The following is a 24222-nucleotide window of genomic DNA, read 5'->3' as shown; positions in this document are numbered from 1 at the left end:
AAGTTTATTTACAAACATTACACTCTTACATCTCTTCTGGATGTTAACAGCTCCATGTTGTAACACGTTATAAAACTGAGACTGTTTTATGCCATGTTGTCTGGAAGCATAAAACTGATTTGAAGGGTTTGCCTCAAAGCCCAGTAAATCTACAGAGGGGATGCTGTTCTCTTGCATCAAGTCACAAAATTTAGTGCACTTAACCACTAAGGTAGAATTCACATTTTTGTCAGAATCTTTGTTATAGCAGGACACCAGCTTTTTTTACATCTGCATCTTTCAGATATTCCTTGAGGCTGTTTGGGAAATCTCAGTCCTCATTCCATCTTTAAACTCTTTATTTGCAGTAGGAAAGACAGTATTTTCACTGGGGTAGCTATTTGAATGAAGAACTAAAAAAATACAGTAGAATTCTTTATTTTAAGACCGCATAAACCCACAAAGATACTCTATTAGAAAGTCAGAAAAGTGGTGACTACTTGGAACTGCAGGCTCACTTAGAAATAAATACATGTGTTTTAAAAACATAGTGTAAGAGATAAATAACCAATAGGTCCAACCAAGCAGGGAGTCTGATATGTCTGGAAGTACTACTCCACTTAATGTAATGACCCATCTGTCATGGTTGAGCACAGCAATGGTTCCAAGTTTATGTATTTATGTCTTTAAAGCAACTTTTACTATTAGTAAAACTAAACACACTGAGAGCATTTCTAGTCAAAGCTAGAACACCTAAGTGGAAAAAATAACGCTGCAGATGCAGGAAAATTCCAGGAGATGGAGACAACCTGAAAGTTCTGCAGGTCCACAGGCTTTGCAGTACCTTATGACCATCTTGCTGATTTCACAGGTAGGAGATAAACATCCTACCTATGCCTCATCAAAAATACTTCTACTCTAAGAAAACTTATGGAGTGTAAGACAATTTTTCTTGTATAAAATTAACTTCAGAATGTTCCAAATGGCATACAAATATTTACATGTGCATATATATGTACTGCCAAACAGTGCAGTACACTCTCCTGCTTTTACCACATAAACTTCAAGAAAAGCAAAGCAGAGCTAAAGGGAGCTTTCTCTCGTCACAGCCAAGGGAAGCTGTCATTACACAGCACTTCACCAGCCACTTGAGCTCTGGTACTGAAACTAGTGGAACCTCACACACACAAGGCTGATTTCTGTGTCTGTGAGGTGACAGACACAATTCCAAATACTGAATTGCACCTGTCAATCGTATCCTATGGATGTCCAAGGGCCATAAGCTTTGCTGACAAAGCCACTGGCTGAATCTCTGGCTCTAAGGCTAAGGTAAGCCTTGGCTGATTCTCATAAGTTAAATAAAGTGGAAAATATAACAATGCAAATGCTTACTTATCCATGCCGGCGTAAACCCACAACAAGTAATGGAACTGTTAGACTGAGGTAATGAAAAATTGCAGTTCTCAGCTTTTTTGCTACTTGCTCTCTAACTTCTGTGGTAACATGCAAGTATTGATTGCTTAAGTTACAAATTCTGATAACCTGAAATTGTGACATCCCTTCAGGAGATCAACACACCACTGCAGGCATACTAGCTTTGGTAGCCTGGGCTTCTCAGGAAGATTTTTTTAGCAAGGCTCAGGGGGAGCTACCAGGGCCCACAACACAATGGCAAACACACAATGAGAAACTGACTCCCCACACACGAGGACTTCAGAAACACTCAATAGCAGTTCAAAAACTTTACTTGTGCCTTGCAGGTTGCTATCCATCACTAGATTTGAGTCTTTTCTCCTGTTTTCCCAAAATTATGCAGCTCTGGTTATGTGGCATTCTTACATTATCTGTACAATAAAAAGCAGTAACAAAAAAAAGTATTTCCCACATCTTTCCACTTCAAAAGCATCCCTGCCAATATAACTTAACACCAGATTTACTTAATTGCTTCCTGGTCATACAATCCATATTTATACAAACTAGTGCAAATGAGTACATTTGTCATTCTCGAAGCTCCAGCAAATTTGGATCTCATGGAAAAGGCCGAGGCAGGATGCATGCAGACAGAAGGGTGCTAGACACTGCCATCCCAGCAAGGAGCCAGGCTATGAGCGAGTGTACTGCACTGTGCTGTATTTGGTGACCCTGGAAGACTTGCTCAGTGTGGCACTGGCAGGAGGCCCTTGTAAGTCAGAGCCCATCAGGTTAAGTGGGGAGTCTGTGATTAGAGCATGCTCTTGCCTTCCTGAGCTGGCACCTGGTGCCTGCTCAGCTTTGCTCTGCAGCCCCGAGGCTGTCACCACCTTTTCATTCAGCACCGTGCTGTGTTCCTCTGTCGAAGCAGGGAAGCTAAGCGAGCCCTGCTCTGCAGCAGCAGGCACAAGCACTCTCTCTCGCTCCCTTACCACGACATACTGTGAGTCACGGAGATCCTGAACTGTCAGGGCTCCTGGCCCTGCACCTGCCGACTTCACCATCCTTTCTGTAACCACCACGTTACCTCCGTGTGGCAAATCAGGGATTTTCACCATTCCCTGAATGCTTGATGCAGGTGCCAGCACTCTCTCTGTCACCACTACATTCTCCTTAAACTGGGGATCTAAAAAGAGAGGGGCTGAGCGGGCAGGAGCCCCCACAGAATAGGATGTTTCAGTCATGGTGACATTGCTCTCCGCGTGGCATGTGGGGAGGTGCCGGGCATTGTGCTGCCCAGAAGGGGATGATGAAAAGGTTGTTTCTGTGACCACCCCCTTGGACAGGGTGCTTTCTCCTGTGCCACTGCCTGTGTGGATGGACTGGAACCCACTGCCGGAGGCAAAGGCTTGTTCAGAGGTGGAAGCATTTTGCTGATCTAAGAACTGTGACTTTGCTTCACTAAGACCAAAACCAGATTCATTCTTGTAGCCACCGTCTTTCATGTTGATCTGTCTACCTATACATATTTCTGCTAGAGTCTTAAACTTGTCTCCTAAATCATCAAGAAAATGGTCATCAAGATCCCCCTCAATAAAGCTGCAGCAGCCAACGGAGCCATGAGGGGAGCCTGATTCTCCCTGGGAATAAACCAGGAGACAGTCTTTTGCAGCTTGTTCTTCATCTTCATCCGCAAAAGAGACAGCTTTCTGCAGACAGAAAATAAAAGCAACCAAAAGTTCATTAATGCCAGCTCTAGACTTAGTAATTTTGAAAAATCATAAATGCTTGGACAAAAAGATTGAAATAAAAAATTTAACTGATCCCACAGAAACTGTCAACCAAGCAAGGGCAGTACCTAACATGTTTTTTTTTCTTTTTTAAAATTAGTCTGAACTTGACAGTACACTCGATGAGAAGAAAAATCTGAGATTATATTTAAAACCTTGGATACCATCACCACCTGCTGCTGTTCCTTCCAGTAAATCTGCCATTTGTGATACTCCTTTTTATATTCATGAAGAAATTGTTTTTAGTTCAGTGAATGAACTTCACCTTTAACTAGGTTTTTGTGGGAGAATATCAAGACCATTTCTGAGAGTATCCTAACATTTAAAGAACCATTTACTGAGTACATGCTGACATGATATCACCTACCATGGCCCTTTTCACTAGCACAGACTACAGGATCACATCCAAAATGACCAACAAGAAACAAATCAAAAAGTTGAATGGATTGGTAAAGCACGGGTGAATAGTCCATCATGTAAATTCTTAGGCTCTCTGCAGGCCACCTGGCAACAAGGAGGGTTCATGAGTTCTGGCTACAGCTCCATCTGAAAGCAGTGTTTGCCATGGACAAATATCTGTGTATGTGTTTGCATCAGCTCCAGTTCCAAAAGTGAAGGCAGCCAAATCCTCTGGGCCTGCTGAACCAGCTTTATGTAATATGTCTCCTAGCTGGTCCTCAGAACCACCTTTCTGCCACATTTGAAGTTCTGGACTGGAAATTAGCTCAGGCATCTGTGCAATATGCTACATATCAAGACCCAATTTGACTCTGCATATTTATCTGCACTTGATCCTGGAAGTAGGCACACAACCCAAGATTCTGCCACAAAAATCAGCAACTGAAACTATTTGGTTTGGTTACTTGTCTGTTTCCTCATTCCTAATCTGAGATATTTTAGCCTCCCAGAAGTTGTATGGATACTGAGTATGACTTCCCTCCTGCAGACTTCATCAAGCAATCATGCTTAAAGTAAGCCACAAAGAGTGGAAGAAAAGAAGATTGCTACTGTTGCATTTGTTCACCCAGGAGACCAATAGCTAGAGCACTCTGAGACATGAAAGTACTTAAAGCTCAAATCCTTCCCTGGCCTGAGGTGGTGATTCAAATCTGCTCAGCTACTCCCCTGCAAAACCACATCATCTGCCAGCTGTAGGGTGTGAAGACGTTTTGTTTCTACAGGTGATGGTGCATGGCAGACAAACTTTCACTACAAGGAGCTCACCAGCCAAAGGACTAAGGATGTGCGTAACATGAAGAGAAATAGCTTCAACAAGTAGGAAAAACCTACTAGCCAATGGTTAGGTGAGTAAAAAAAAAAAAAGGGGGATTGCGACATGTGCCTCATACACTTTTGATGAATGGCCCTTTACCCAGGCTGCTGGGCAAACAGACAAGTCAGCACCACTCACTGCATCAGCTACTTTGAAAATACAGCCCCACCCACTGGTGTATGACATCTTTGGCTTATCTTTCAAAAACCTGCTCCGTGGTAAATTTTGGAGCTGTGACACATGATGAGTCACAGGTGCCTCCCTACAGACCAGTTTCATGTTCTCAAGTCCCTGAGATTTAGATCACAGAGTCTTTCTCAGGGCTTTTTCCCGGACAAGGCGCTCCTTTGCTGTTGCTGAATATTCTGGATCCCATCCACAAACACCTCCTTGAGAGAAGGGTCTATTTGTGTGACATCTTGAAAGCATTCAGTGCTAGAAGACTGAGCATTGTCACACTCCAAGTCCCCACATGTGTGGCTAATCCAAAGATCCTTAATACCCCCAACTCTACAGGCACAATATCCGGACTGTTTATATCTACATATCTACTCATCTCTGTCTGTCATAACATGAATGATATTTTACAATGCTAAGCGTAAACATCAAAATACTGTTATTTTTGGGTCATATGCTTACATCGTTGAAGTAGTCTCTTAAGAATTCTTCATTCATGGCTCCTGCTGCTCCCACAGCAACTCCTCCTCCAGACACCACTGTCTTGCCATCTACACCTGCCATGCCTTCAGCTGTCATGGCTCCATAGTCGGCAGCAGAAAGAAGACGCCTTTGCTCTTCCCATCTTTCCCTGGTAACAGTGCTGTGATGCTCTCCTACGTGAGAGGCAGAGCTGCCTGCTCCTATTAGAGCTTCTTCTCCACTCATTCCTCCTGCTGCTGTTGCTGCTGTTGTTGTTCCTCCTTTCAAGTTCCCAAGTGCAGTGGGTGGAATGAAGCTTAGCACTGGCTACATAAATAAGACAAATTAAGATGTGACATGAAAGCTTTGCTGTCTAGCACATGGAACTCACCAAACCAGCAGTGGGGCTGGGTGGGAACAGGGAGGGTGCTGTCTTACGACTTGTTTGAATTTGCACTTATACGTGTTGCTGCAAAGAGTAAAAGGCCTCCTAAAACAGGGTGCAGCTTCCACAAATGTATTGTCAAGAAGGTTCATGGAAATGTTTCTATAGATCATTGTTTTCTTGAAACTCAGAGGATTGAAAATGAAAAAAAAATCCCTACCAAAAATGCCCATCAAAAAAAGGCTTGCAAAACTCTAGGGAGCTCAGCTGTTCCAAGAAAAACTGCCCAGTTTTCCTCAGACACAAAGCAGGGAAATATGCGCTGCCTGCCACCTCTGTGGTGCTGTCTGGCCCTTTCTTTTTTCCTAGCAGTTTGGCTTCCTTGTTAATTATCTTTTAACAAGAATTTGGTGTGAGCATTGGCCCCAAATCAAAGACTTTTTATTCCTGTTTCTGTTATTGTGCAAAAGCATGTCAGTGTCATGCCCTTTTGTTGAAAACCCTGTTTTGTAGCATAACAACAAAGAGCAAATTTCTCTTGGCATTTATTGTTCCCTCTGCAGATTTGCACCTTTTTCTGCCTTTTTCTTTTTACTAAGGAATTTCCTCTGTTTAAAAAAGAAAATACAAAAGGAAGTAATTTAAAACAGTCTGAAACTTTAAACCAATGACGGGAAGCTCAGCATTACAGCCCATTTTTTTTCAGCTTTATCATTCTCCCAAAGGGGTGCAGAGCATTCCAGGCTTGCAAATGCAAATGGTTCACTCTCTGTTGGTTCAATGAGATATCTTCTGCTCAGATATGATCAACATTTGCTTGATTGCTTTCCCTATATTTTGGGATTTAAGTGCTATGGTTGCTTTTTTCTACAACTGCTGGTAGAAGTCATCTCCCACACATCCTTTGCTGAGCCTCACAGGGTTAATTTTAATTAATATTCATGTGCTGTTAAAATCTGTTGTAGAGCTTTGAAATATCCATCTGTAGTGTGGAAGGGGCCCCAGGTGCCAAACTGAACACTGAGATAGAAATCAAAGAGAAGGGCTATTAGGGATACATGCCTTCTCCTCAGGAGCTGCTCCTTCACTGTTCCACTGACGCAACATGGCTTCACTGTGGTCTGGTATTTCAGCAAACGTCTTTGCTCCACCAAATCCCTTTGCTCCCAAGCCACCAGGACACAGCAGCAGTAAGAGTGGAACAACTACAGGGAAACAGGAGGTTGCCATTAACTGTGTGGTTATTAGGACCTTAGCATACTTACAACCACTGTAAGTTCGGCCAGCTCCCATACTCAAATGTGTTTTCAAAGAGCTAGTGATCAGGATGAGGGCTGGCAATGAGTGAAGACAGGTTCCTAAATATCCAAGGCATTTCCTAGAAGCATATAGCTGAGGCCAGTTTCCTAGAGAGCAAACTGACAACTAACACATCAGGGACTGATGGCCACACATGTATGTAGCTATAATTCATCAAAGATCTCAAAGACCAGTTCCAAGCCCTGGTCGTCACTGCACAACCTCAGCATTTCTAACTTCTAACTCCTCTTCTTTTACTACTAGATAACGACATGGCATCATGTAAGTTCCACCTCAGCACTCCTTTGACATGCCTAGAGCGGTGCCTGGGGAACTCAAAATAACCCAGTTTCAGAAGCAGAGAATATTATTCCTGTGGTGTGAACTTTGTTTTATCACAGTTAGATTGCTGCCAGCACAAGCAATAAGCTATTGAGAGTTTGAATGCAGCACTGCTATACCTGGTCACACCATAATTACAAATATTCTTATTTTCCTTTTATTTTATCTCACCAAAGAACAATGTCACATGCTGTTCTGAGCAAGGCAGTGAATCTGCAGTGACAGAAAAGAGAGTGGAGAATGTGCAGTGGTTTGAGTAGGAAGAGTTAGAGTTCACCTGGGGACATCTCAGAATACCAAAAGCATTCCTCACTGCTTCCCCACTTGTTATTTACTGCACCATAAACAAACATTAAAAGTTGTTCATATTAATTTTGAAATGCACAGCTTGAAATGCTTTGAGGCTGAAATGCTGACGTTACCAGAACTAGCTGGGGATCTGCCATGACTTCCCGCAAGACTAGGAGTTTACACAGAATATATCAAGATGATAAAACCTGGGAGCTGGACTATTTCTTCCCTGATGCTCTGCAGATCACATTTACAGTGCTTCTGAGATAATATGAAACAATTACTTACGCAGCAAAAGTAAAAATGCCAAGATGATTAGTGCAACCGCTGCTGGTCCCAGACCCACTGACTTCGCACCAACAAACTTCTCCTGGCACACGCCATCATCTGCACACTCACAAACACTCAGCTGCAGAGTTTGTGGCAGAGCACAGCTGACCCCTTGGAAATCCTTTATTAGCATGGGAACTTCAGTTCTGCCTGGCTTCAGGTTTTGTGGTACCAGCTGTACGCTGGTGTCTGAGGCAGAGGTGGAGGGAGGTTAAAGGGAAAAAAAAAAAAAGAGACAAGAAGTGAGCAGAGAAAATTGACTCCTGTAAACTAACTAAAATACAACTGTTACTGTCTTCCAACAAATCCCCTTCACTTAAGCCCAGCCAATGCAATGGAATTAAGGTTAATTAGCTGCTGCTACAGTACATGTGCTTTCATTTTTATTAAGTAATTCATGCTGGTAAGTGAGCAGCCATGACCACTTTCAGCCTCAGATAGTTGTGAAATTTCACATGACCAGAGACTTAGCATGGAAGACAGCCCAATCACCTGTATAGCAACAACCATGTAATCTGAATAGATACAGGCTGAACTTACAAAGAAACAGCTTCAGTCTTGAGATTTATCTGTTATATGTCACAGACAGAGATCAGGAGTCAACAAAACACCTGTTCCTGTGGCTATTCATGTCAAGGACTAACTAGGCAAAAGATCACAGAATGTTTAAGGTTAGGAGGGATCACAGTGAGCCATCTGGCCCAACCTCCATGCTCAAGCAAGGTCATCTTAAAGCACATGGCACCGGATTGCATCCAGACAGCCCTTGAGTATCTCCAGTGAGGGAGGCTCCACAACCTCTCAGGGCAATCCATTCCATTGCACGGTCACTGCACAGTAAAGAAGTTCCTCCCCGTATTCAGATGGAACTTCCCGTGCATCAGTTTCTGCCTGTTGCCTCTTGTCCTATTGCTTGGCACCACCAAGAAGAGCCTGGGTCCATCCTCTTGACGCTCTCCCTTCATAAGATACTCACAGATGTCGATGAGGTCCCCTCTCAGTCATCTCAATGCTGAAGAGGTCCCGGTCCCTCAGCCTAACCTCGTAAGAGAGATGTTCCAGTCCCTTAACTATCCTTGTTGCCCTTTACTATATGCTCCCGGAATTCCACGTCTCTCTTGTTCCGAGGAGGCAGAACTGGACACGGCACTCCAGATGTGCCTCACCAGGGCACAGGAGAGAGGCAGGATCACCTCCCTTGACCTGCTGGCAATGCTTTTCCTAACGCACCCCAGGACACCATGGACATTTTGGCAACTAGGACACACTGCTGGCTTGCAGACAGCTTGTCATCTAGGCCCAGATAATGCATCACAGCATGTTTTCCATGAGGAGATGGGGATAGCTTGATCCCAGCATTATTAATGAAATCCTGGTCACCACACATGGGGTATCAAGCCAGGCAAACATGGTCCAGCTGAGTGAAGGCAACACACACCACAGGCCATGTCTGGAGTTTTATAACCTTTAGAGAGAAGGGTAGAGAATGCAAATTATGGTCCTAATGCCTGACTCCATATAAAGGGCTGTTTTATTGGTCTCACTCAGCCAAACTGTCCGTTTGACTGGAATTAATAAATTATGGCCTTAGGACTTAAAAAAACAGAGAGTAATTAAAAATACATTTTCTTACCATTTCCAGAGGCAATTATCCATTTTGCTGCTGTTCCTTCTGGCTCATCAATGACAGTAAAGCTGAAGGGATAACTGTATGGGTAACCATCCAAATCATGAGCTGTAACATCAACTAATTTTGCATCTGAACACACAGTCTGCACAGGGTTCACAATAACTGGGCAGTTATCATTCTCATCTTTAACTTGAATGATGACTGTGCCAGTGACTGTTTTCCTTGGGGAATCTAAGAATTTGAAATATAAAAAATTAAATTGATTTGTGCACAAAAAATTATCTTAAAATAAAAAAAAACGTAGCATTTTCCAAAACACCAACATGGCTGAAGTAAGTTGAAAGAGCTTATGAGAGCTGTGCTTCATTCCCAATATTAATAAATATATTGACAAAGTTCTTCTGAAGAAGTTGCAAGCTGTTTTGTTACTTTAACTTGAAAACAGAAATTCTGTAAAGCTACACAGTAACATGCAGATTATAAATGAAGAATTAGGATATTAAATGAAAATTTAGGACTGTGAAGTCTGATGATAGGCATACTGAGATATTGGCAATTCCCACCTTGACAATAGAGTTTCCTATCAGACCTGTCTTTGAAAACTTTTATAAAAAGTTCACCTCCATCTAGTCAAAGGGGAGAAACAGATGCCTTGGGAACCCATTCCAAAAAATGAGTTGCCTGTGTCTCTCCTGTGAATACCGAGACTGCACTTGGTGCCAAACCTTAGAGATGGGTAGATTAAACCAACTACCCTTATAGACAGGCAAACAAACCAATTTGTGTGAAAACAAAACCCTCTCAACTTACCAGTAGTTACACCCAACATGGTGATAGTGTAGGTGCCATTTACTACATGAGGTGATTCGTAATCAAGATTTTTAGCAAGTCGGATTTCACCTGTGACTGGGTCTACTGTGATCCAGTTTGCCGCATCTTTTCCTTTCATGTATCTGATGAAAATCACACACAGATGGACACATTTATAATGAAGAAAACAGCCATCAGTAGAAAAAGAAGCTCCATAGTATGTTTACTCATCATTTAAAACAGAGATCAAATCCCTCAGTCTGAGGTCTGATCCTCCTGCCACTGTAATTGGTTACAACTATAAATCTACCCTGAATGCTGAGAGCTGCTTTTCTCTCTGGATCAAAGATTTACGTAAGGGTGCATCAGAGAAAATACAATCAGGGAGTGAGACTGGAGCAGGAGATGGAGCTGCACTGCTGAGCACCCTCCATCTGTGCTCCCAGCAAAAGTTGAGCATTAGACACCCTAGAAAAACTGTATTACAGGCATAAGGGAAAGGGGTCCACCCCTGGGTGTGCAAGTCTGCTGTGCACCATTTGTAAAGGACATGGCGGCAGTTAAATTTAATCTAGCTGAAAAGTTGTGATTCAAAACCCAAGGACACACATGTAGACATATCTGTGTTACACCCGTTCTGCCTGGCTGATAAATGTTTTTGCATATTCCTTCCTAATTTTACTGGAGACAATGAAATCAGATTGGTAAATCTACTCTCAAAAGTAGACAGGTAGACAAACACACCACGCAAACAGACAACTTCAGCACAAGCACATCTGTTTTCTGCATAATAAAATATTAAAGATGATGCTGATGTTTAAAGTGTGAATTATCCTTAGTAGAAAATTATTTTCTTTGAAATTATTTCAGTTCAACATGCAAATTTTTACAATAAGATATGACTTCTGACATGCTCAGTTGTGATGGCAATAAAAAAATTCTTACGTAATGCGCTCTGCTATTTTTCCAGTGTCTTCATCATAGGCTTGATACTGTCCAATAACTTGTTTTATCTGCAGTTTCTCACTTGCTTCAATAATTTTTGTGCCACCAGGGAACACAGGACCTTCCTGCACATTGATCACCTTAATTTTGATCGGAATTGTTTTTGCTTTGTAACTGTGTTTAATTGACTTGTGGAACTCTGCTTTGTTTGTAACAACAATACCCAAGTTTAGGCTTTGCATTTTTTCGTAATCCAGCTCCTAGAGCAATACAGAAAATAATAAAAAAATTCAGAACTTGTCAGAATCCAGTATCTAGACAACATGCGTACATTTAATACTTAATTAGTACTACTTAAATAGCATCCTTATTTAAATAATAAGAATGTAAATAATTAATATTTAAGCAGTAAGGGTGTTGCAGTGAAAGGAAGTTTCTTAATCTGTTACTCTTGCTCATTTTTAATGGATGACACCATAGGAATGGCTTTATATTATTTAATTAAACTAATTTAAGATATCTAAAAGGAGTCCTAGCCATATATTCTGTATATAGCTTTAGTGAAACAGTCCTCAATTACCTGACTGCTTCAAATTTATTTTTTTTTTTTAAACCAAATCACTCACTTAATAATGCTCAAAATTTGTTTTTAATAATTAACAGTCTTCAGATAATGAAACTGAAGCAGGAAAAAAATTATACTTAGGGCATTATGCATCTTCAGTACTTGTGGACTAAAGAAAAGTGAAAACCATAGACATTTCCACTAATGGAAAATAATTTCATCATCATTTCAAGTTACAAAAATTCATAAAATAGTTTGTAGCCCATGGCCTATTGAACAGGTGTTCCCTGCCACATTATCAATGGTCAAGGGAAACAAAGAAATTTATACTGAAATCATCAAGGACAGCAGAAATGTGAAAGTTTAGAGCATGTTAGTACTTTTGCCCAAAGGGCAAGGAAAATCTGGGGACTTCTAGTGTATAATATAACCTACTAGTTATATGAGATCACACAGAATGCAAATTGAAGAACTTGACAAAATTAGTATTTTGCATGGAATTACTGAATGCATTAAAAATATGGCAAAGGAGGAGTATCCACATATTTTTCATACTGACTGAATAAACAATTTGTCAGCACAGGTGGATAAATTATTCTAATATTTAATATTTAAAGTAGAATATCTAAAATGTATACTTACTTTCACAACAGTCAAAATCCCTTCATTTGTTTGGGCATCTGTTACAATCTGGAAAAAACCACCTTCGTTGCCAGAAACAAATGTAAAGTTTGCCAGCCAGTTATCAGAAAACTCTTCATCTCTGTCAAATACTTTTATCCGCATAATTTCCACATTTGCCCTGTTTTCTTCAATGCTTCCTTCAAACTGTGGTAAAAGAAAAAAAAATCCACTCTTTAAAAAGATGTCACGGATTACCTGATTTTATCAATACAATAAATTTTTGCACAGTGTCTTATTATGGGATACTGGCAGGCGGAGGAACATGCTAAAAATTGTGATAATTGTACTTACTGTACGACTTTCAACAATGGGTATATTGTCATTGACATCCAGAATCTTGATTTCTAAAGAACACGTTGCAGCATTCCCTCCTGTTTCACCACCACGGTCCTTTGCTTCCACCACCAAAGAATAGCTACTTTGTATCTGTCATGGTAAGAAAAAGGTCTTTAATCCAGGCTAAAAATTAATTCTTTGCTATATTATCTCTATTACAGTTTGGTAATGTCTCTTATGGTCAATTGTAACTCCTCTCTAGCTAGCAATAAATCTCACACACAAGTAGCTTAATAGATTCTGCTGGGGTAGAACTGAGGATTTGGAAGGGATATATGATTTTCACATCTCCCCCACAAAGAGTCAGACTGTACTTACATAGCAAAGTAAAAAATTCCAGTGGCCATGAGCAGGGACAGGACCAGCGACACCTGCATGTCAGGACATGGCCAGAGGCAGAGCCACATCCCTCAGTCACAGAGACAGCATTCCATCTGCTGGCCAGGGAAAACTCTGCAAGACCAGGTCATGTCCCTGGTAATATGTCTTTCAATGCAGCATCAGTAGCACCTGTCCTAACACTTTGAACTGCAATTTGCATGGCAGGCTACAAAAATCCAGATGCAACCAGCATCTTAGCAGGTGGTGATCTGGGTTATCATTGCCATACACTCCCCAGCAGAAAGAAATGATGCCTTGATTTGTGTAATTGCTGCCCTGACTGCACAGGAGAGACAGGAAGCAACAATCATCAGGCTGATGCTGTGCAAGGGAAGTGATGGGGGATACAGCCCCCATTGCCTCCTCCCTCAATCCCTGAAAAGCACACATCAGCCAGACAAGGCTTTAATTTCCCAAGGGAAATTAAGAAAGGTGAGAGGGCTGGTTCTTCATCCTGCAGGCAGGGCTGAGGACGACACAATGGGCACCAGAAAACTACTACTAACAAATGCCAGAACTGGAAGGTTTTTTTACCTCTCTGTCAAGGTTTATTTTTGCTACTCGAACCTCGCCAGTATTCTTATCCATGCTGAATGCATCGCTAGGGCTTTGGGAAACAATCCTGAAAGCAATTTTGGAATTTAGATTATTTGGTTCATCTGCATCTGTTGCATTTATCCTCATTACAATTGTACCTGGAAAACACAATATGCACAACAATGTACTGGTAAGTATTTCTACTGTAATGTCAAAGATAAGATCATTTTGTTAGATCCACTGCACAATTTTCTGATGCTCCTGACTTTATTTATTTAATGCATGAAGTTGAAGAAGTGCTCTTAAGCCCAAAAGGTACGTGTTAAAAATATATGTTCTAGCTGTGAAAAAAATTGTATCCACACATCTGTAACTCACAGAATTCAATGCACAAATTAAACAACAGGTTAAATTTTCTCAGTAAATCTGACAGAAAAATATAGATACCCCACAGAGCAGAAAATGCAAGCTGTTGAACAAAGAGCTACATTTCTCTCACACATTATTCTAAAGAGAGCATTAATTATTCCTTCACCTGAACATTACTAAAACCCCTGATCTGTTTTGATGCCTTCCAACAGCTTTACTCAATATACGTGGTGGTACCCATGGTGCAATCCCCTTACAATCTGGCAGGGGGTCTTGTTCTTTGGGAGAGGGAGTACTTCAGCATCCAGAGCCTAAGTTTTAACATTAGCTGGAATTCATGCCAAGAGCCATTACATATGGCTGCTACTGACTTGAAAGATTGCTGAGGTTACTCAATACCTCTCCCAAGTGGATGGGCAAGAATTTGTTTCTTCAGATTATAGTGCCATTAAAACAGACACATTGCCAGCTATTTATTAGGTCGTTTTATACCAGCTTTTCTAATCTTCTTGAAAATAATTTGTTGCTCTTATGTTTACTGATGTCAATAGGAAAACGGCCATTAACTTGTTCTTCAATGGTTATGGCACAGCCATATGCGCTTACCAGCAAAGTACCTCTCCAGCCCACAGACAAAGCAGGGCTTTGGATGAGGATGGCAGACTGAAATCCCTCCCATACAGGCTGTGACTACCAGGCCAGAAGGCAGATTGCATTTCCTGTGCAATTCTTGCAGAAGAACTCTGGTTCCTGGATTTGTGGTAGCTCTGACAACAAACCAAAGGTGCCACAAGAGGGAATACTGTTCTCTCTTGCCCCTAGGGGGATGCTCGTCCTTAATCACACAACACAGCTTAGCCTTGAATAAAAACCTTCATTCACACATGGATAACCTGGCTTATGTCAGCAAGAAAATGTGTCTGTTACTGAAGATATGCTGCTCCAAAGTGCATATTCACTTGTCCCCTTGCATATCTTGGGAAAAGCTAAAAGAAAAAAAAATACCTGCTTCACTTAATTCTTCAATTGAACCAACAAAAACTTCGTGTGAAAACACTGGAAAGTTGTCATTTATGTCCACAACTTTAATTGGGAGGTCTATTGGCTCTTCCAGTTTTGCCCCATTCTTATCTAGTGCGTGGCCTCGGACCTGGTAGTACAGAGAGAAACAATAAACCAATCCAATGAGTGACTGTCATATATACAAACATATATGCAAAACAGAAATACACCCATTATATATAACAAAGTATAAGTATTATAAAGGCTTATTATATAGGCTTACAAATACAAGCAGGTATACACAAATAACCAGAAATGCATTATATATATGTATTATTTCAAGCAGACACATTTAAAGGAAATAAATAAAAAATGGATAGGAGGAAAAAGAAAAAATATAATTTTCAACTTACAAGAAGAATTGGAGTCTTTTCTCTGTCCACCCTTCCTGTTATGTTCAGGTCACCAGTCTTTCCATTGATAACAAATAATCCATAAGGGGGTTCTGTTACTCCTTGACCAGATATAGTGTATGTTACTACTATTCCTGTATCTTCAAGATCTGAATGTATCTAGTAGGAATATAGCAAATTAAATACCACTCAGTAAATAAAATTACATTTAAAAGTGCAACAAAATATTTTTTCCATCTTGTAATGAACAAACACATTTCCCTACGCTCCTTTGACTGTGGAGATGTAGAGAATGCAGAAAGGGCTGCATGTTCTGTTTGACAGTCTGGTGCAGGGAGATGAGAAACATCTGGATCCAGGAGCTGACCTGGGAGGTCAGACCTAAGCTAGCAAAAATACCAGGACTGGAGAAGGGATAGGGTGGAGGAAAAAAAGGTCAGACCTGGAGATGAACACATAGAAGAGCCTGCAGAGACTAGAGATTACACCCTTTCTCTGCTGTCAGCAGATATTCAAAACATCTGGAAAAGCGTGCATTGTGCCAGTATCACCATCAAGGTGCAGCCCAAGCAGAGGGAAACATCTTGCCACCACCTGCAGTCGTTTTATATGCTGAAATGGCAGGAGTGGTGAATTTAGGTTTCAACACCGGCACTGAACCAGACACATATCACTCTTTCACAAAGGGTAACACCATGGTTATTTTTAGCACTGTTTCCTAAATGACTAGGTATACATAATCATGCTTCTGCTCAATCACCACTAGCAGACCTGGGACCCGCTTGTCAAGCTTAACCCCATCTGAGTATGGGTGGTGGAGAAAAAAAACCTCAAAGATACTGCATTCCCCAAAGCTTAATGAAAAATGGGGCTATGAAAAGATGAGTGACTGAGCCAAACCAGGCTTTAAAAGTAAAGGAAACAGAAGGAAATGTGTCAATTTCCAAATGGCGTTCAATAGTCCTTTAAAATTAAAGAAATATTTGTGCATGTGTTTAGGGAAGCTACACTCTTATTTTACATTTTCATTTCTATTTTTATGTGTACTGCATATTAAAATGTTTTCTGGGCTTACTCTAGCAATTGGATTCTTATAGGAATTGTCCTCCTCTTCCCGTATGAAAGCTGGAGGGACTGTCCATTCTCGCTTCTGTCTGACTAGGCTGTTGGGATGAGACAAAACGCCCCTCCTGGCATTTCGATTATAAACCTGTGAAAAGACAAGATGGAACGTCAGCATTACATTTAGTAATTTCAGATAAAGATTTTATTGCTGCTGTAGCCAAGACTTATGAGCAACTTTTGCTCTTTCAATAGCTAGTAACTTCAAAATCATGGAGCAGCACCACCCTTCTGAGTCACAATCTGAGAGCTATACAGTCCTCAAGCTGGTTGAAGAGGAAAACTACACTGGTCTTTTCATCAATACAGAATTAGGCAAGACAGGCGTTAAAAGTATGAGCAAGTTTCCATGGACAGTGCCTGGTGAAAATGCTCTGGAGGATTTAAATGTTTGTCATCAGATGTGGGAAGAAGTTTGGCACTACGGCTGTTTTGAACCACCATTTCTGCCTTACCACCATGTTTATCTTCCCACCAATACTGCCTTGCGTATTTAACCTTTTCTCTGAAACAATACATGGAGAGCAGGCCTCTATTCAATTCACCCAATGTCTCTGCTGTCCCCATTTAACTACACCTCATTCTCAATCTGCATGACACCCCTCATCCTTCTGTCCACTTTAGCTTCTACTGTCTCGGTTGGCTCCCAGATTAACATATTCAATAAAACAGTGGTTTTTCATCTACTGGGTTCAAAAAACCAATCTACATTTTTACTGTGTTAGGGGAAGTTTCTCAAAGTTCAATGTCACTCTAGGTGATGGATATAGGAATCTATTCACTTACTTTTCAGCTTTCATTTCTCTATTCATTATGCAGCTTTCACATTTCAGAGAATGGTAGAATTCAAGACATTTATCAACTGAAATAAGGCATGGCTTTGACATGTTGCTCAGAGAACCCTTCCACAGGCACTGATAAAGAAAAATCTTTCCATTATATCCTACCTTCACGTGGAGCCCATGTCCATAATTCAAACAGATCTGCAATGGAAGTTAAGATAGTCATTGTTAATTCCATGTCACTTCAGCAGTACTAAAACTTAACTTTTGCGACCTGCTTCATAAGAGCAGCAAAGCCACAAGGAAGAAGGCCTCTGACCTGTATATATTCATATTTATTATTTACCCATAACAGCTTCTGAAAAAATTCACCCATAACCATTGACATTAAAAACATACACTCTAACTACATAATAATTAAGTTTGGCACCTTTATCGTATAATTTCCAGATTATAAGCAATTAATATTTTCTTTTCTAATAAATTCAGACTTCATAGTAGTTTTTAAACAACCATGGTTTTTAGTGCTGAATAATGCTTCAGTACTCCAAAACTATGAGGATGTGCCATAGATGGAAACAAGTGTTGGTTGCCGGCAGCACTTTGGAGAAGCTCCCTCTTCTGGGCAAGCCTTGGATTTGTGGCTGGGGTGGTCTACCAATCACACTAGAGAAGAAAATCTCATAAATGGTGTTTAAAGGTAAGGACTAAACCCAAACATCTGCTGAAGTGTGCATGACAGAAGCAGTTCTCTTACTCAGAACCTTGCTGGGAGGGATAAAGGGCATCACTTATTTAAACAAGGCAGAGGTGCTTGCTCTGACAAAACCTTGCAGGCTAGCTGCAAAGTTCTAAATACTGAATATTTAGTACTGCCCAACTCTTCACACACCAGGATAGGCCAGGACAGCTATGCATGGCCTTGAATGGCTCAGTTAGGTGACAAATCCTGGGGGGAAGAAGCCCACTTATCAGAGACCCCATGTTTATGTCCACTCTACAGGCACCAAAGACTCTGCAGGTAACAACACCCCTAAATCTGCAAAAAAATGTAGGTATTAGGAAGCAGCAACAATAAAAAGTAGGCTATTACAACATGGGAAACCTACAAATCAAGCTTTTGAACTTTGAACAAGTTGCGAATACTGCTATTATTCTGAAAACTACTACTACTTATATTTTGCAACTTGGGTGATTATTTTCTTAGGCATACTACTCCCTAAGGCAAAGCAGGCTCAGAAAAGGTGGTTTTCTACTCAAATAAGTCAGTCTCTGACTGGTTTCTAGTCTGTTCACTGGGCTCTCCCTAGTCCTCCCTCTGACTCAGCCTTGATTAGTGAATTGATAACAGCTTCTTTTTTTTTAAAAAAAAGTTATCTTGAACCCACACACTCCAGCAGACCGTGTTGAGCAATACAACAGATTTCTGTTTCAACTTGTTCAACAAAACTGTTTTTCAAATGGTATTTTTCCCAATGTATATATCCTGAAGACAAAAATTATCAAGCAGTAAGTTTCCTAATGGATATGCATCAGGAAGAGTACAGGATCTCACACCAAGCTGTTTTCATGGATGTTCTTAGTCTTACTTGATTTCACTAACTGTATGGATCTTCAAAGTTTATTTTCATGACTAATGAGATTATACCAGCAAGAGTGACAGGAGAATTTTGCTTTATAGTCAAGGTTTTCCACAGAAGCTGCTGCTCTTTTGGAAGGTGAATAATTGTCAAGATGACATCAGAAACATCCCTGGATGTTCTAACTGGTAAACTGGAGATAAACTGTTTCTGTCTCAAAACTGAATGGAGACAAGAGGCATGTGAAGTTTCATTGTATTGGAAACCCGAGAACCCAGTATAAACAAAAGTGTCTGAAGACCAAGAATAAGCAGATCTTCCACTGAGATGTGTGTCAAAAATGTGTAAAAAATTGCACCAGTCATTCTAAGAAGAAAATCTTTCATTAAGATTACTAAAAATCAATTTGTTTGCATGGTAGCAAATGTCCCTCAAAACATTCTAGGTTAATGCTAAGGTAGTAAATAATACTTTTGTTCTGGTATTATTCAATCTACAGACCACAGGTAGCCTCATAAGAAAATCTATAGAAAATGTTTAAGAATGACAATTTTATTTACAAGATGAATAAATACAAGGAGAAAAAATACATAAAGGGATCCAGCCTTTTTCTAAAAAATTTTTAAAGGTTCCAAAAATTTTAAATAGGGGGAAAAGCACTTTTCAGTGACATTTTCTTCAAAAACAAGTGAAATGTCAGAATTTACTGCCTGTTGAACATGCAAATTTCCCCCCAACTTTTTTTTTTTCTTTTTTTTTTTAGTATCTTACAACTGTTAAATGGCTCAGAGTAGGGAAGCTCTGTCATTTGCCGTGGATCGTAGCCTCGGCTTGAAAAACAAGACATCTACTGATAACACCTGTTGACCAGAGCTGAGAACACTTTTTCAGAAGAAAACTGGATAGTTTAAAAAAAAAAAAAAAGTCTGAGTCCTGAAGTAATGACATTGGAATGAAATATTAAAATACTACAGGAAAACAGCAGGAATAGGCAAGAAGCCATGGGAAAGAAGGGAGTGACTGCCATGCATAGTGACTGCCAGGCTGCTCTTGCCCAAATCCTTGTTCATCAGTCAGGAAGTGACTAAAAGAGAGATTTTCAACACAAAGCTCAGATTTAAGCTGTAAAGCTATAAAGACTGAGTAACCAAGAAGGTATGTGTCTGTATTTACTACATCATGAAACACCAATGCCTAGAAATCTGGTCTTTTCCGTGTGCTGTGTCTTAGATTTGGGGCTTGCACTCCTGTGAGTCAGTTTGGTGTTGAAGACAAGTGAAGACCTCAGAGAAGCAAGCAGGGGGGACCAACCAAGGTCACCTACTAGTACATCTCCTGGCCCTGAGAAGAAACAAACTACACTCAAATACTTCTGGACAACTGTTTATCCTGTTCTTAAAAATGAGGGATGGAGGTCCCTCAGTCTCACTGACCTAAGGGGATGCCTAGGTAGTCCTACAGATGAAAAGGCTGTTAATTCTCATCTTCATTTTATTATCCTAATTTTTAGCTCTTTGCAAGTTGACCATATTGCTGCTTGCATGATATTCAGAGTAAGGCACACAAATTTATGTATCTAAATGAAAGCTAAGTGCCTACACTTTCATTATGACCAGCAGAAATACAGCCAACACCAACAGAGATCGGAGTGCTGTTCAACTCACGCCCAAACCAGTCCATATTTATTTCTCTCTGAGCTCGACTGATTGTAAGTATGTGCAATTATGTACTGTAAACCCAACACAGGAGGATTTGTAGAGCAAAGCATCTGATGCAGAGAACCCAACACTATACAACTCATGTTCTGATGGATCCTTCAGACTAGAATTAGCTTGTTCCCACAGATCAAACATCTACAAGAAGATGGATGCATCTCCCAACGGTTTCACCCAGGAGGGATACGAGTCACACACTCTTGAGATTTTCTTCAAAAGTACAGTCTGATTTAATCAAACACGTGCACTCAGTATCCACTGCATCTCCTTATACCTTAACAGAAACTTAAACATCTACACTGAGATGTCTTAGCCTCAAACCTAATCTCCTTTGTCATGTCGACAATGCTCTCATTGTAAGGTGCAATTTCTTTTTCTTAATTCTCTTTTCTTCCACCCTTCATGTATCTGCAAACTTATCAAACATCTTATTCACTGTTTTTTCTCACATACCAGTTCTTTAGTACCCCTTAAAACAACGATAAAACAGGATTTTGTGACTTTAGATTGCATTTTTTTACTGGTCTGTAGTCTGTCCTGGATAGCTTCCTTTTTTTTTTCCTGAAGTCTGGTATCATAAGTAACATACCACTTCAGTTCAATGGCATGGATAAAGTACTAGACCTTATATATTTCTCAGCTGCTTTCAGACCTCACCACAGCTGGGTTTCCCCTCATTTTTGGAACAATATTAAAATGTTGAATCAATCCACAGATGCTTGTAAATACTTTTACCACGTTTCAACATGTTACTGGCAACAGAAGCTAGATTGCTTTGAATTAGCTCACCTCTGCTCTTCATAAAATCAAACATCACCTTGTGATGGTTTTTATTTATCTTGTTTCTATGACTTCTGAAAATTAACTGCTACTGACTCTGACATTACAGCAGTGATCTAATATATTTAGGCTGGATTTTCCTCATACCCAGCCTAAGTCTAACATCCCAAACATCAATGAAGTATAATCTGAGGAAGACATCCAGAGAAAAGGTAAATTTTGCTACTCCCATGGTAAGATTCATACATCTCTGTCAACTATTCTTTCACTCGAATGCAGGAAATGTTCTAACACTTCTTCTCTTGAAGACATGATGTCCACCCCCTTTAGAAATGACCGGGAAACCACCCAGTCTAATAATCCTCGATAGCTGTGCCCGCCCAGCAGGCCCATGGTTCTGGGTGTGTGCCCTGGACATGCTCCAAGTCAAGCCCAACCCTTTGGGTGCACCAGCATTCAGCACAGCCAAACATTCCTGGAAAAGGGTCGAAGGCAGGGGCCTAAGGAAATCTGTCGTGACCTCTACAAGGTACCCAGGGATGATGATACAGGGAAGCAGCCTGCAGGCAGGGAGGGAACATTGAGAGATACTTCCAGGAAAAACTGAGAGAGGAAGAACCTACCATTCCTGATGCTTCTTAAGGTAGAAGATGCTTTGAGAAGTCACTACTCTTAGACTAATTTTGTTTTTAAGTAGTTTCTTAAGATTTATAAGAAATAAATTACCCTACTCCAACACTCTCAAATAAGAAACTTGACTTTTTGCCACATGAATACCCAGAATAGAAAAAAAACCCAACAAAATTTCAAAACCCAGCAGTGCCTCTCTTTCTCTTCTGGCATCCTCCAGCTAAGGAAGGTTTATTCACTCTAATATTCTACCCAACAATGAGTCTTTTAGGCCAAACTTACTTGACTCTCAGTACGTCATATCCTGACCCATCCTTAGCTGAAACTGAGGATAATGATGATAGAGAAAAATAATGTTCTTCAGGAAAAACTATCAGCATCCTGAGCCAGCACAAGCCCATCAAAATGGACGATGGTGTGGATTCAGGTATTGCAGACAGAGTATGTAAAAACTTTGGCACAAGTGGAACTCCACGTTTTCCATCGTTAATTGGGACAAAATGAGGATAAAACATTTTCCAACCAACCCCCAACCATTTGCTTTTACTTGCTGTAAAAACAGGTTTAACTGTTGCTGGCCAACTTATCCACAACCATACATCAGTATTAAAGTTATCAGGCAACAGGTCTCCAGATAACAAATCCGATTTTGCGGGTTCCCGAGCCCAGGGAACAAGGTCCCGACCCCCAGCGCCTTCCATTCAGTCCATGCAACAAGTCCTTACTGATCCCTGCCCGGCAGCTCCCGGCACAGCCCAGGGCACGGCCGCCACCCTCACCATGGAGTGGCGGCAGCCCAACTTCCGCAGGCATTCTGCCAGCCTGGAAAGGTGAAAAGCAAAAGAAAATGCCACAGATACAACGAAGAGTTTGTTCTAAACCAGGCAGAAAGAGCTAGAAAGCATCAGTCCATATCCAACAAACCAAGCGTTTCGTTCTCAGTTTGTTATGAGACAGTCTTTGCTTTCAGCCTGAAGAAGTATTCCATAGGATGGAAGATCTAAAGGCTGATGGCTGAAATATAGTGAGGGAAGGGCAGGACAAAGCCTTAAGTCTCCTGGATTATTAAGAATTTGGTGCAATTCTTCTAAGGCGATAAAGACTTCCAAACTTTTTGATTCATCTTCCTGCTAGCGTTGTTTCCTCAGAATTGAAATGCAATTTATCAGTATAGAGAGTATGTTGAACATTAAGACGGCAACAATGTGAACTCCTCGCTGCCTTCCTGTTCCTCGCGGCGCCTCAGCAACCCCACCCATCCCAGATACCGTTCCTGCTGGGACTTCCTACCTCCACCTGCTTTCAGGTAGTAAAGGGCGATGGTTTTATCTAATTCCCAAATGGAAAACCCATTCCCAGCCGCACGCAGCCGGCGTTGGGAGGGCTGCCGAGTCCCGACGGGAGCACCTCTCTCCGGCGGCCGCACTCGGGACTCCCGCAGCTGCATCCCGCAGAAGAGCAGCGCCCGGTACCGAGGGAGCCCCGCGGCACAGCAGCACCCCACGCTCACCAGCAGCACCCCACACTCACCAGCAGCACCCCACACTCACCAGCAGCACCCCACACTCACCAGCAGCGCCAGCAGCCGCACCGCCGCCCCGGGGCCCCGCGGCATGACCTCCGTGCTGGGCCGGGCCGAGCTCCTCCTGCCGCCCAAGCCGGGAATGCCGGCGGCCCGTGCAGGGGGCACAAGTAGCCTCGGGTGGGTGGAGTGTGCCGGGCGGGATCCGCGCCGGGAGGGGGCAAGAGGCAGGCGGCCCCGAGCCCCGCCCGGCCCGCGGCGGCGAGTCCCGGCCGTGCCACGCCGAGCGAGCTCCGCCCGCGGAGGCTGCACAGGGCAGCCCTCGGAGCGGCCGGCTCCCGCTGCCCCAGGACTCCCAGAGTTTGCTGTTTGGTTGCCCCGCTTCCGCCGAGGAAGGCGAGCCGGAGCGTGCAGGAGGCTCTCAGATACAAACACCAAACGAGTAATTGGTTGGGGGGAGCGCAGTCTCATGGGCAAATAAAATTGTGAGCGTTTTTAGGACAACCTTCCCTGTAATCCTCATTTTTTATGCGCTCCGAGCCATATCCTTCCTGCTCTTATCTGGCAGAGATCTTTCCTGGATACACCTGAGTAATTGATGCTTATGAAGGCATATCTGATTCTTCATGATGGCGAAACAATTAAACGTGCTTTCTGTACATCCTCTCTTCATTGAGGCGG

At 41.6% G+C, this 24222-nt stretch overlaps 1 protein-coding gene across 1 annotated transcript; it reads right to left on the bottom strand.

The window, feature by feature from the left end:
- Positions 1-23716, bottom strand: DSG2 (desmoglein 2). The gene is made up of 15 exons (XM_058833579.1): positions 23590-23716; positions 17480-17515; positions 16486-16620; positions 15411-15569; positions 15001-15145; positions 13624-13784; positions 12664-12798; positions 12331-12516; positions 11124-11383; positions 10179-10321; positions 9372-9599; positions 7697-7927; positions 6535-6681; positions 5092-5414; positions 1-3098 (listed from the first exon to the last, which is right to left on the bottom strand). The coding sequence occupies exons 1-15, from the start codon at positions 23632-23634 to the stop codon at positions 2082-2084; spliced, it is 3351 nt and encodes a 1116-aa protein (XP_058689562.1). The 5' UTR covers positions 23635-23716; the 3' UTR covers positions 1-2081.
- Positions 23717-24222: the final 506 nt, after the last annotated feature.

This window comes from Poecile atricapillus, chromosome 2 (genome assembly GCF_030490865.1).
Source record: "Poecile atricapillus isolate bPoeAtr1 chromosome 2, bPoeAtr1.hap1, whole genome shotgun sequence".
Taxonomy (NCBI): domain Eukaryota; kingdom Metazoa; phylum Chordata; class Aves; order Passeriformes; family Paridae; genus Poecile; species Poecile atricapillus.
This window is presented reverse-complemented; position numbering and strand designations above follow the sequence as displayed.